The sequence below is a fragment of the Microcaecilia unicolor genome, chromosome 1 (assembly GCF_901765095.1).
Source record: "Microcaecilia unicolor chromosome 1, aMicUni1.1, whole genome shotgun sequence".
In the NCBI taxonomy this organism is placed as follows: domain Eukaryota; kingdom Metazoa; phylum Chordata; class Amphibia; order Gymnophiona; family Siphonopidae; genus Microcaecilia; species Microcaecilia unicolor.
The window spans coordinates 721,269,366-721,283,372 of NC_044031.1; the positions used below are offsets into that span (position 1 = coordinate 721,269,366).

The 14,007-nt window shown below is 44.1% G+C and overlaps 1 protein-coding gene across 1 annotated transcript in view; it reads right to left on the reverse strand.

Annotated features, from left to right (window-relative positions):
• The window catches only part of ATP8B4 (ATPase phospholipid transporting 8B4 (putative)), a 467,603-nt gene that overhangs the window by 268,359 nt on the left and 185,237 nt on the right, over positions 1-14,007 (reverse strand). Inside the window, exon 5 of the mRNA XM_030189574.1 lies at positions 8,062-8,160. Within this exon, the coding sequence (XP_030045434.1) occupies positions 8,062-8,160 (99 nt within the window). The remainder of the gene's footprint in view (positions 1-8,061; positions 8,161-14,007) is intronic.

A 14,007-nucleotide genomic window follows, 5' to 3' on the forward strand; every position in this document is an offset into this window, starting at 1 on the left:
GCTGTGGGGTGCGGCAGGGGAGCGGCACGGTGGTGGAGGGGGGCGAGGAGACCCGGTATTTGCTGTTGTGGGGTGCGGCGAGGAGGTGGGGGTGGGGGTGAGGTGGCGGGGTGGCAGACTAAAATGTGCCCCCCCACCTCAGGCTCTGGCCCCCTCCCACCACGAGGTCTGGCTACGCCACTGCTGACAACTATAAAGGAAAGTTACTATTGGCATCATCATATAAATGTCAAAGTGCTCAAAAGTGCCCAATTCAAATGTTCCACATACACTCATAAATCATAGATAGTTTCAATAGTTAAAACTTATCTTAAATACAGCAAACTCTTGTTCAGTGGCTCAATCTGCTTGCTTGGAATTGGATTTACTAATTTGGATTTAGGTCTCCAAAGGCTATTAGCTACTTGCTTTACAATGGCAAGTATGGAAATCCACTGTAATTCCTTCAGTCTCAGGCTGGAAACAGAAACTACGACAAGTGGCTCTTATGGAACAACTAATGGCAGTGATCAGTTACAGGAACTAACAGCAATGGTCGTCCATGCTATGTAACTGCTTATGAAAATTTTAATATACAAGTTTTACAAAAATTTAAATGGCTGCTGTCGCTGTATGTGCCGGCAAATTCATGTGCACTCCTACAGGAATTTTAGAAAAGGCTCTGCTGAAAATGAGCACCTGGACATCTAGTTCTGATCTCTATTTTCTAAGTAAAATGGGCCTTCATATGTTCTAATATTCAGTAAAAGTTAACCAGATAATCTATCCTGTTAACTTTAACCTGATATGCCACAGTTGAATACCAACCCAAGTGTTAACATCTGTATGCTGCTTAAAACCTCTTTTAAGGACCGGTGGCATAAAAGAGTAAGATAAAGAGTTCTGTGTTGGAGGAGGAAGTGACTGGACGCCTGAAGCTTTAATTCCATTCGAGCAGCGGGTAAAGTGCTGAATTATACCCCTCTCTGATCCTCCTCAGTATGAAAACTTCCACCAACAGAGTGGAAGATTAATATGATGCACACCAGAAAGCGTTTGGAGAAGTTTAAATACATACCGGCAGGAAGCCAAACGCTGAACCGCAAAACGGGAGCTCAAGCATCCAATATGGCGGTGGAGCATGGCGATTTGGAGGATGAGGAAAACAGGACCTGTTCTGAGTCGGCAGAGGAGGAGATTACAAAAAAAGAAGTAGTGAGCTGGTTCAAAGCCATCAAATCCGAGATGCAGGAGATTTGCAAAAGGCTCCCGGGGAACTCCGGAGAGACATTAATGAGATCGGGATGAGCGTGGAACACATGGAAGAAAAAGCAGATGGTGTGGAGAGGCGTCTGACGATTCTGGAACAAACAAGCTCCAGGGATGGTCGAAGATTTGGAGAATAGATCTCGAAGACACAATCTGCGCTTGGAGGGGATTCCCGAAGTAGAGAAGTATAAAGATTGTACCAAGGCAGTACCAGCCATTTGCAGAGCTTTACTGAATTCAAAGACTCAGGAGGCTGATTCGTCTGACATGATGCCAATTAAGCTAGACAGAGTACAGAGAGGAGTGGGAGTACGCAGAGACATGGCGCCAAGAGACATTATTGTCTGCTTTCAAGAATTTACTTTAAAAGAGGAAATACTGCGCAGAGCTAAGGGTAAAAAGGATTTCATTTGGGACAACTGTAGAGTTTTTACCAGGACTTGGCACACAGTACCATATAGAGAAGCTGTGATATAGCTCCAGTAACACGCTATTTGCAAACGGCTAATCAACAGTATAGATGGTTGTTTCCTTTTGGACTTCTTTTCATGGTGAACGGCAAAACCCGGAAAGTGACCATATAGAAGGTACATAGAAACATGACGTCAGATAAAGGACAAATGGCCCATCCAGTCTGCCCATCCTCTGTGACCCCTAATTTTTCCTTTCCCTAAGTGATCCCACATGCTTATCCCATGCCTTCTTAAATTCTGACACAGTTCTCAACTCCACAACCTCCACCGGGAGGCCATTCCACACTTCCACAATCCTTTCCGTGAAATTTCTGTGTTGACAGGATGTGAGTTCCCATTGAAGACAAGCCTTCTGGGATGTGGGCATGTGATGGAAAATATTAAGGATTGCTTTTCATTCTTGCTTTGATCGATAATACATTTTTAAAATCTTCTATCTTTGACCAAAAGTGACTTTCCTTGTATATCTCAAAGAACAGGCTGGAATGTAAGGCACATCTCAAGAACAATGTATGAGATAAGGCACATCTCAAGAACAATGTATGAGATAAGGCACATCTCAAGAACAGGTTGGAATGTCTCTGAAGCCAGCTTGTGCAGGAGGGAGGCGGGGTGGTTGGAATGTCTCTGAAGTCAGCTTGTGCAGGTGGGAGGCGGGGTATGCTTGAGGTTCAGGAGATTCGCCACCTGGCCAGTGGTTTGTTTACCTGAACTGAATCCTCATGTACATTCCTGGATAAGTTTTAGCTTAATAAAAAGGGGGCTTGTTGCAGCAGACCTTTGAGGCTCATCTGTGGATAGACGTATCATGCAGAAAGACTTGTTCCTGGTCATAAGGAGACTTCGGGCTTTCACTGCAACAGGCCTCCCAGCTGATGAGATAAGGGCCTGAATGATATAATTTCTGACCAGTGATGTTGTGAGTAACATATATACAGTGGTGGAAATAAGTATTTGATCCCTTGCTGATTTTGTAAGTTTGCCCACTGACAAAGACATGAGCAGCCCATAATTGAAGGGTAGGTTATTGGTAACAGTGAGAGATAGCACATCACAAATTAAATCCGGAAAATCACATTGTGGAAAGTATATGAATTTATTTGCATTCTGCAGAGGGAAATAAGTATTTAATCCCTCTGGCAAACAAGACCTAATACTTGGTGGCAAAACCCTTGTTGGCAAGCACAGCGGTCAGACGTCTTCTGTAGTTGATGATGAGGTTTGCACACATGTCAGGAGGAATTTTGGTCCACTCCTCTTTGCAGATCATCTCTAAATCATTAAGAGTTCTGGGCTGTCGCTTGGCAACTCGCAGCTTCAGCTCCCTCCATAAGTTTTCAATGGGATTAAGGTCTAGTGACTGGCTAGGCCACTCCATGACCCTAATGTGCTTCTTCCTGAGCCACTCCTTTGTTGCCTTGGCTGTATGTTTTGGGTCATTGTCGTGCTGGAAGACCCAGCCACGACCCATTTTTAAGGCCCTGGCGGAGGGAAGGAGGTTGTCACTCAGAATTGTACGGTACATGGCCCCATCCATTCTCCCATTGATGCGGTGAAGTAGTCCTGTGCCCTTAGCAGAGAAACACCCCCAAAACATAACATTTCCACCTCCATGCTTGACAGTGGGGACGGTGTTCTTTGGGTCATAGGCAGCATTTCTCTTCCTCCAAACACGGCGAGTTGAGTTCATGCCAAAGAGCTCAATTTTTGTCTCATCTGACCACAGCACCTTCTCCCAATCACTCTCGGCATCATCTAGGTGTTCACTGGCAAACTTCAGACGGGCCGTCACATGTGCCTTCCGGAGCAGGGGGACCTTGCGGGCACTGCAGGATTGCAATCCGTTATGTCGTAATGTGTTACCAATGGTTTTCGTGGTGACAGTGGTCCCAGCTGCCTTGAGATCATTGACAAGTTCCCCCCTTGTAGTTGTAGGCTGATTTCTAACCTTCCTCATGATCAAGGATACCCCACGAGGTGAGATTTTGCGTGGAGCCCCAGATCTTTGTCGATTGACAGTCATTTTGTACTTCTTCCATTTTCTTACTATGGCACCAACAGTTGTCTCCTTCTCGCCCAGCGTCTTACTGATGGTTTTGTAGCCCATTCCAGCCTTGTGCAGGTGTATGATCTTGTCCCTGACATCCTTAGACAGCTCCTTGCTCTTGGCCATTTTGTAGAGGTTAGAGTCTGACTGATTCACTGAGTCTGTGGACAGGTGTCTTTCATACAGGTGACCATTGCCGACAGCTGTCTGTCATGCAGGTAACGAGTTGATTTGGAGCATCTACCTGGTCTGTAGGGGCCAGATCTCTTACTGGTTGGTGGGGGATCAAATACTTATTTCCCTCTGCAGAATGCAAATAAATTCATATACTTTCCACAATGTGATTTTCTGGATTTAATTTGTGATGTGCTATCTCTCACTGTTACCAATAACCTACCCTTCAATTATGGGCTGCTCATGTCTTTGTCAGTGGGCAAACTTACAAAATCAGCAAGGGATCAAATACTTATTTCCACCACTGTATATATATATATATATATATATATATATATATATATATATATATATATATTTCTTATTTTACTTTCCTATAGCCTTCCTTTAGTAATGTACTCGATTAGTGTGTGTGTATTTCTTAATCATTGTGTAGTTGGAACAATAATGACTTATACACTCTTCAATTAAAGTGCAAATAAAGAGTTTTATTTACCCAATACAAATCTAAAAGAATCTGTAGTATTTTATTTTCTAAGCAGTCTGTGGTGATTAAAGTGAGCAGGCTGCAATACCAGAGCAATACAGGGCAACAGTTTGAACTCCGAGCCCAATTAGAGTTAATCAAGCAGTGGAATCCAACTGGGGAAATTTCAGTCAGAGTAAAATCCCAAACTTAGAAAAGAAGCAGATGAGGTGAGACAGCGAGAGAGAGAGAGAGAGAGAGAGAGAGAGAGAGAGAGAGAGAGAGAGATGCAAAAGGACTTCATATGACAGGAAAGGACAAAGCCCTGGAGAGGGCTAGGAGCCCAAGGAAAAGCTGCATGGCAGGATTTCCGTTCACTTGGTAATCAGAGGCAATCAGCTGTTAAAAGACAGGTTAATTAAGTACAGAGGCCGAGTGCTACAGTGGAAAGAGTCAGGCCAGCCTGGAATTGGGATTTATTTTAATTACCTGTTTGAATGCCCTGTGATGTTAAGCCAAGAACACAGCCTGTGGGTGGAAGGAGATGATCCTAACTGGAAGTGTATGGCTGTAAATAAGTATGCAAAAAGTATGTAAGTGTCCTTCCTCTTCTATGGAAAGGAGGATGCTCAGAGTTCCTTGCCCAAGGAGCAGACTCAGGGAGCCTTATGCCCGGCAAGCACTGACATGGAACGGATGATTCTCTGGACTCCAGGAACGTTTTTGTTCAATAGATGGGTGCCTGGAAATTTGAGGAGGTATCATCGCATCAGTGATGGTTGACTAAGCTCTGGTGCTTCTATGACACATAAAAACTGTCAGCTAAAAAGAGGAAATCCATATGAAAATGGTTAAAGATTTGGGGGCCTTGACTCATTTGCATGTATCTGATGAATGAGCCCTGAGCTACTGTTTTACTGTTTCTTCAGGGTTGTTAGGGAGCGGGAGAAGGGTTTATGGATCAGGGCTGAGATCATGGGGGGGGGGGGGGGGGTGGTACTGGAAGCACATTACTTCACTGTAGCTTTGATTCCAGCGGTGATAAGCCTGATACAGGAGTCTCAGAAGAATTGTCTCTTAGTGGAGTGTTACTTCTATCTGAAGTTGTATTTGTTATGGTTGGCTTTTTGTTTCATTTTGAACTTAATAAAGGTCTTCCACAAATTAAAATAATAATGGGGTTAATTTTTTAAAGGATTTTTCATGTATAAACTCTGTTTTATGCATAGAAAGGGCATAAAATTATCCCATGGTATACACATGCCAAAGAATGAATAGTGACAAGAAGGCACTGTCAAGGCCTTTTAAAGTATAATATCTTTAAAGCTTTAATAACCAAGAAGTATAACTCGGCACACCAGAACAAACCTGAAGCATCTTTAATTTCTGAAATTTACTTTATTGAATAAATGTAGTCAGTTTAGCAAATCTTCAGAAGTATTGACCCGAGTTCTGAGAGCTGTATTAGCAGTTGGAGATAGAAATCTGAAAAAAAAGAAGCCTATTACAGAGGTGGGATAGTGGTCAGGCAGATGAAGCAGTTCAGAGATGGAGTGCTGGATTTGTGCAATATCTTGAGAGAAAGAATGAACGAGGTAAAAAACCAAGTTTGTTGCTGGGGAGGGGATAGCAGGACATGTGCTGTCTGAAGCAAGCTGGAGAATGTCTGATGGAGATCAAGAAAGGGTCCGTACAAGCCCAGTGAGGGAGAGGTAAAGGGACCAATAGTGACAGAACCTGTCATCAGGTAGTAGGAGTGGTCCCAGAGGGCAGTCTTCGATTGGACAGAGATAGTAGGAATGACCAGGAAATAACAGTAAGTAAACAAAGGAGCCAGGCTTGGCTGAGAAGAGGAGGAGGTCTAGCAGGAGAATAGACCACCAGTAACAGACTTTATACAAACAAGTAGGGGTGACTGCATTATATGTGAGACTACATTACACACAATGCATTGCTCATATATCTTTGAAGTGAGTGACTGCAGCAGTAAAAATCCTTAGAAGTGAGAACAACAGTAAAGGCATTAAACACATTTTAGGGCCACACTATAAAACTAATTTAAGGCTGCCGGGGAACAGAACAGGCACGTTCTGTTCCAGACCGTACTTTGGGCAGGGCATGGACGGAGTCATTAACGACAAACATATTTTATAAGACACACAGGCAGTTCATATAGACCAATAAACACCAAATACACTGACATCTACTCTGAGCAAATATAAACGTACAAGACTGAAGCCGTGACTTCCATAACTTTTGAAAGGCTATTTTATAAAGGCACTTAAGGGGGAAGTTATCAACAAAGGCTACTGTTAAGATGGGTTATTTTACCACAAGTCATGCTATTTTAGCACAGGATCTCATTGCATAAAATTGAACCCTGTGCTTAAAATAACCCATCTTAACAGTAGCCCACGTTGATATCTTCCTCACATCAGGCACCTACATTGCTTTTATAAAACAGACTCAACGTTGACCTCCTACCTAGGTGATCCTCATTATGATTATAAACTCATCCTGCACACATACCAGTAACCCACGGGATTTAGACATTTTTTATTATATCAGAGTAAAGTAGTCCCACATTCTCCCAAAATGTATGTGTAGCATTCCTGAACATGACTACATTTAAGAAAGTAGCTGTATGCCCAGCCTGAAAGCTCTGGAGAGCCTGTTCAATTTCTGGACCCAGCTTTGGGTCCACAGCAGATGCTACACAGGCAGCATCCACAACACAGGTGTAGTCTGCCTGCTTACTGAAGGGGAGAGGGAAGGGTAAGGAAGCCACATTGGCAGCAGGAGCAGGGGGACTGATTCAGCATTAGCACCTGTGGCACTGGGGGAGCAGGGGCTGCCCCTCCATGGTCACCCTAAATTATGCTTATTTTTTCACCAGACCCTGGGGCATGGGGAGGTGAAGGTGTCTCAGAAATTGTACACCAGCAGCACTTCACAGCCAACCTCAGGAGGATGAGTATTGCTTCCAGATAACGATGTAGTCTATGGCCCAGTTGGGCTACTGTAGCTGGGTGAAAGTTCATAGCAGCTTAGTCCCAACAGAGGCTGGTCCCAACTGATCTGGACACCCAAAAAGGCAGAAAGACACGGCCAGTCCAAAACATATATACAAGGGTGTACCAACAAGACAGCTGACAGGCAGCACCATTTCCCTATTTCTAGCTGAAATTTGGATTAGAATATAATCGATCAAAAAGCAGAAGTAGCCAAGGGGATCATGGCAGCCTGGGCAGCAGCTGCTTACATAGAGGAGCCAGGAAAAGAGCATAAATCAAACCATTGGCTTTTTCAAATATAAGCTAGCTACTTGAAGCAGCAGAATTACAAACACATTCCAGCTTTATTTAGTTGACTTTAATTAACACAAAGCAGCTTACAATTTTTTTTAAAAAGCCATTATCCTGGTCTGTCTCCACAGCAAAAGCCCTTCTGCAAAAGGATCCCATGACGGCTGGGCCTCAGAGGGCACTTCATGCATTCCCCAAGTCACACAAGTGCCATCCTGATAAACGTATGCTGGTCATTCGTCAAGAGAGAACCCACCAGATTAGAGAGTGTGTCACTGACTGTCACAGAAAACAATCTGTGCCACGCGACTGTCAATAGATCAGCTGCAAACTGCTTGAAATACTTACATAGTCATCTGTGGCGTCTTTGACGGCCGTGATTGTTAACACAAGCACTAAAGGCACGATGGTTGTAAACCAGGATAGAGAAGATATTTCAGGGATCAGCTATAAAGAGACGTGAGAAAAGAACACTTGCAATGAAATTGATAATTTACACTATATATACATTTATATACTATACTATCTATGTCTTGTATACCACACGTTTGTCCAAAAGGACTTCACGGCGGTTTACACATAGAAGAAAATCTCTTCATATAAAGATGAATTATATATCAATAAAAAGCAAACAAATTGCATACCAGGTACAACTTTACGTCACTTAAAAATCATTGAACCAAACATCCTAAAAAATTCTCAATACTCAGAAGTCTTTAAAAATTTCCAGAAATGAAAATATGAAAGCACTTGTTTAATGTCTAAAGGTAGAGAATTCCAAAGTCTTGCTCCTTGAACTGAGAATAAACTTTCATGAACAGACTTAAAACGCACCTTTCTAACTGAGGGATAACCCAGTGGCATAGGAAGGGGGCGGGAGGGGCGGTCCGCCCCGGGTGCACGCGCTCGGGGGGTGCCGTCCCCGCTGGTTCCCTGCTCCCTCTGCACTTCCGGGGCAGAGACAGCAGGGAACCAGCGGGGCCGACACAGCTCCGAGTGACGTGCACTCGGGGCAGATTGGCCCTCCCGCAGGTAAGAATGCGGTCCGGGGGGGGGGGTTGCCCTCCGGGGGGGTCGCGCTGTGCTGCACCCGGGAGGGGGTGCGCAGCGGCGACCCGCCCTGGGTGCCATTAGCCCTCGCTACAACACTGGGATAACCCAAACATAAAGTCCTAGAAAAACAAAGTTTACGGCCCTGAGACGATACCACTGGGTCAGATATTAAAGGTTTTTCTCCATTAAGTATTAGTGGCAATATACTTAGTGCAACTGGCCCTTAGGGGGTAATTCTATTAAGTGGGTGCCACATGCACGTAAATGCCAAGATTCCACCTCAGGGTTAAACCCCGATTCTTTAAATTTCTGTGCCCAATTTTGCGTTTAGGACTAGACTCAATATATGGCGCCCAACAATAGGTGCTAAAAAAAAGCGCATATGGGTATTCTATAAGCTGCATCTAAAGTTAGACACAGTTTATAGAATTAGCACCTATGGCCTGGAATTGCGCATAACTTTAGGTGTAGTCATTTGCACGAGCTGAAACGTGGTGCAAATCCTGGCGCCTAAATTAAGCATGCTTCCCCTTTATTCTATAAATTACATGTGCAAAATCTCAGAATGCCTCCAAACCGTCCATGAAACTTCTATTTCTACGCCCTCGTTTCAGACTCACGCATTTAAAATTTAATTACAACCAACTAGTGCTAACAATTGCTTGTTAGGATGCCAATTATCAGCACTAATTGGCTCATTATTCAATTAGGTTGCACACTTAATTGAATATGCGCAATTTGAAGCACCATATAAAGAATCAGGATGTTAGTATGCAAATTTGCATGCAGTTTATAAAATAATGTCAGTTGCATGCATAACCTAATAGCATAATTAGATGCTAATTGGCATTAATGACCAAGTATTGGTTATAATTTGCTTTAATTGATGCTAATTGGCACTAATTGCAGTTACATATGTAACTGCCAGTAGTCAGTATCTACAAAATGTGCACGCAAAATACATTCCCCCCATATTCAGCTGGTGGCAGGCAATGCTCTTGCTGTCTGCCACCAGCGTTATAAGTGCATAAGAATTGCCATACTGGGACAGACAAAAGGTCCATCAAGCTCAGAATCCTGTTTCCAAGAGTGGCCAATCCAGGTCACAAGTACCTGGCAAGATCCCAAAACAGTACAATACATTTTATGCTGCTTATTCTAGAAATAAGCAGTGGATTTTTCCCAAGTCCTTTTTAATAATGGTCTATGGACTTTTCCTTTAGGAAGCAATTCAAACCTATTTTAAACCCTGCTAAGTTAACCACTTTTACTACATTCTCTGGCAAGTAATTCCAGAGTTGAATTACATGTTGAGTGAAGAAATATTTTCTCCAGTTTGTTTTAAATGTACTACTTAGTAGCTTCATTGCATGCCCCCTAGTCCTAGTATTTTTTGAAAGAGTAAACATGCGATTCACGTCTACCCATTCCACTCCAGTTATTATTTTATAGACCTCTATCATATCTCCCCTCAGCCTTCTTTTCTTCAAGCTGAAGAGCCCTAGCTGCTTTAGCCTTTCCTCATAGGGAAGTCATCCCATCCCCCTTTATCATTTTCATCGCCCTTCTCTGTACCTTTTCTAATTCCACTACATCTTTTTTGAGATGCAGTGGCCAGAATTGCACAGTTTATTGAATAATGTTAGTTGCATGCATAACCTAATAGCATAGGTTATGCAGCAATTGGCATTGAATATCCGGTTTCATTCTTGGCCGCAGCAACTTAACCGGTTCAGCCCATATTCAGCACTAACCAGTTAAGTGCTTAGTGCTTAAAGATAAGCCTGTTATTTACCCTGTCTATTGTAACCACTAAACATAGCTGGTTTGGTACTTAATATCCGCACCTAATCAGCTATGTCGCACAATACAGCCAGTTAGCAGCTAGTTGCTAACCACAGATATTCAGCGGGAGATAACCAGTTTTCTCCCTATGAATATCTGCAGTTAGGTGCTAAAACACTATTTACTTTACTTTATTGGATTTATACCCCACATTCATCCAAGTGGAGTCAGTTCTGTGTGGCTTACATTACATTAAGCAGATGTACAAATACAGGTCAGGGGTGCATGATTAGGGAGTGATCAGAAAGATAGTGGAAACAGGATTAGGGATGGAGTCTGGTAGAGGATAAGCAGCAACCAGGTGATGGGCACTAGGAACATAGGTGAGTTAACAGAGCCAGGTCGGGGATGGAAAGAAAACATGATCAAGTACAGCTTATCAGGATGCCTTGTAGCTCGGACTTAAGTTGAATCTATCAGCAGAAATTTCGTTTTGTTTTTTACATTTTTAGAAGTCTTTATTGAACATTGTTAATGCTGAACATAACGTACTCAACACTCGTTTTCAGTTTTTTACGAAAGCTTTCATAGGCAGTGTTGTGTCATGTGTCTTTGGGCAATGCGTTCCACCATGTGGCTGCATTAAATGGGAAGTTGGCAGTGTGGGCTGATTTGTATACCACCCCTTTACAACTGGGAAAGTGGAGCATGAGGTGATCTCTCAGCTTCTCCTTGAGATTTAACTGTCCAGGAGCCATTCCTGGCTGATTAGTTTTGAATATCGGGCCCATTGTGCACACTGCTGGGGGCGTGGACCTGGGAGGGGCATAGGAAGGTCAGGAGTGTGCCAGCAGGGGCGTACCCAGACCTCAACGTGGGTGGGTCCAGAGCCCAAAGTGGGGGACATATTTTGGCCCACCTCCCCACCGCTCCCCCCTCGCTGCTGCCACCTCATATACCTTGGCTGATGGGGGACCTCAACCACTGCCAACTGAATCATTTGTCCACCGTTGGTTCCCTCCACATTGCCTGCACCACTCTTCCCCTCACATCACATGCATGCTTGTTTTAGTGAAACTAAGCATTCATAACGCGTGTACTTAGATTCACTAAAATGAGCAAGCACATGACATGAGGGGGAAGAGAAGGGCAGGCAATACGGTGGACAGCCAAAGACCAACGCTAGACAAATGCTTCAGCTGGTGGGGTTGGGGACCCCTGCTAGCCAAACCATGGACCCCAGAGCCAATTTGGGGGGCCCAGGCCTCCATGAACCCCATAGTTATACCACTGATGCCTAACACTTATGCGCAAAGAATACTTGCATTTACCAGCCTAACTGCCAACAGTTAGGTGCAAGAATTTATGCCAGACATTGAGCTGGTATACATGTTAGCACTTAGGATTCAATTCTGTAAATGAACCCCAAATTTGAGCACCAAAAAATGTGCCCTAAATGCTATTCTATAAATGGCGCTCCAAGTCAGGCAGTGTTTATAGAATAGCGCTTCACACCAGGATCCACGTCCAATTTTTGATGCAAGGATTTACACCAACTGAACCCTGGTATAAATCCCCGTACCTAAGTTAGGCGCAGATTCCCCCAAATTCTGTAGCACTGCACGCAAATCCTAGAAATGCCCTGATCTGCCCTTGCCCCTCCCATGGCCTCGCCCACTTTTCAGATCCACACTGAAAAATTTACATGTACTTTTTTACAGAATAGAGACAATAAAGATGCGCACATAAATTCTAATTATTGTCAACTAGTGCCAATGATTAACACCCAACTATTGGTGCTAATTGGCTCGTTAAGCAATTAAACTGCATGCACAATTTGGGTGTGTGCCCAAATTTGTGCATGCAATTTTGAGCAATATATATTGAATTAGGGGTTAAAGTCTAGGATACCATAATTTAGTAACTGTAATCATTGTAGCACCTGTGATAGTCTAGAATACTATACGTTATCTGTGTATCCCCAGCATTTAGGCCCAAACACTTATACCAACTCTACGGCCTAAATTATAGGTGCAATTTCACCTGCCACACTAGTATTCTTTACTGGAAAATAGGCATTGTGCATTGTTATAGAATTACCCCCTTAATGCTCATAAAAATGTATCTTACATAAAGAATTTCACCTAAAGTCCAACAAATTTCGTCATATATATTTTCATCATCTAAAAATGTCACTAATCCTTTCACAATTATCGGAATTACAGTGTCTCCCAAACCATTCCAATGGGTGCTGATTTCCATTCATATAAAGTGAAAGGGAATGGTACTTGATATACTGCCTTTCTGTGGTTTTTGCAACTACATTCAAAGTGGTTACATAGTATATACAGGTACTTATTTGTACCTGGTGCAATGGAGGGTTAGGTGACTTGCCAAGAGTCTCAAGGAGCTGCAGTGGGAATTAAACCCACTTTCGCACGATCAAAGTCTGCTGTACTAACCACGAGGTTACCCCTCCACCAAAGGAAGGTCCAGCTTCACTTTGGCGGCATGTGGACTACTAGGGACTAAATGCTGCTATATCAAAAGGTGGCTCTCTCAGTGCTGTAGAGGAGTAGCCTAGTGGTTAGTCCAATCATCCGGATTTATGATTATCCTAACCACCCCCTGCCGAGGATAGTCCAGATAATCAGAGTCATACTTTATGTGCATATGTGCCCACTCTGTTCGGCACTTACTTACAGTCAGTGGCATTCCTAGGGGCGCTGACACCCGGGGCGGATCGCCGATGCGTCCCGCCCCTCCCCCCCGGGTGCAGCGCGACCACCCGGCGAAAGAACCCCCCCCCCCCGGGTGCACACCGCTGGGGGGGGGGGGGGGGTGCCGCGCCTGTCGGCTCTTCGTTTCCATGCTCCCTCTGCCCCGGAACAGGAAGTAACCTGTTCCGGGGCAGAGGGAGCATGAAAACGAAGAGCCGACAGGCACGCGGCGCCCCCCCAGCGGCGTGCACCCGGGGCGGACCGCCCCCACCGCCCCCCCCCCCACTTGGTACACCACTACTTACAGTCACACATGTCTCGCAGCAGTGTAAATGTGCACCTACTCCCCCTGAGGGAACTTGATAAAGGCACAAAGGTACATACGTTGCCTCTATAATAGGAGCTCAACATATAGGCCTATGGGGGCAATTCTATACACTGTCACCCCAGTGTAGGAGCTCCAATGCCATACACATAATGTTAATTCCATAACAGCATCTCTCAATATAGAATACTAGCATAAGGTCAGCACTGGTACAGCCATGTGTAGGCATGCCCTCTTATGCATGTCAATGGAAGGCGTAATTTGGCATGCCTAAAGGGGCCAAGTGACCTGCATCATTTACAGTATTCATTAAACTACACACGTACCTGGGGGACACACCCATGGCCCATCTATACTTTGCCCGTGTATATGTTCCCTTTGCAGTTAAGCACTATGACACCTAGGCCCTAC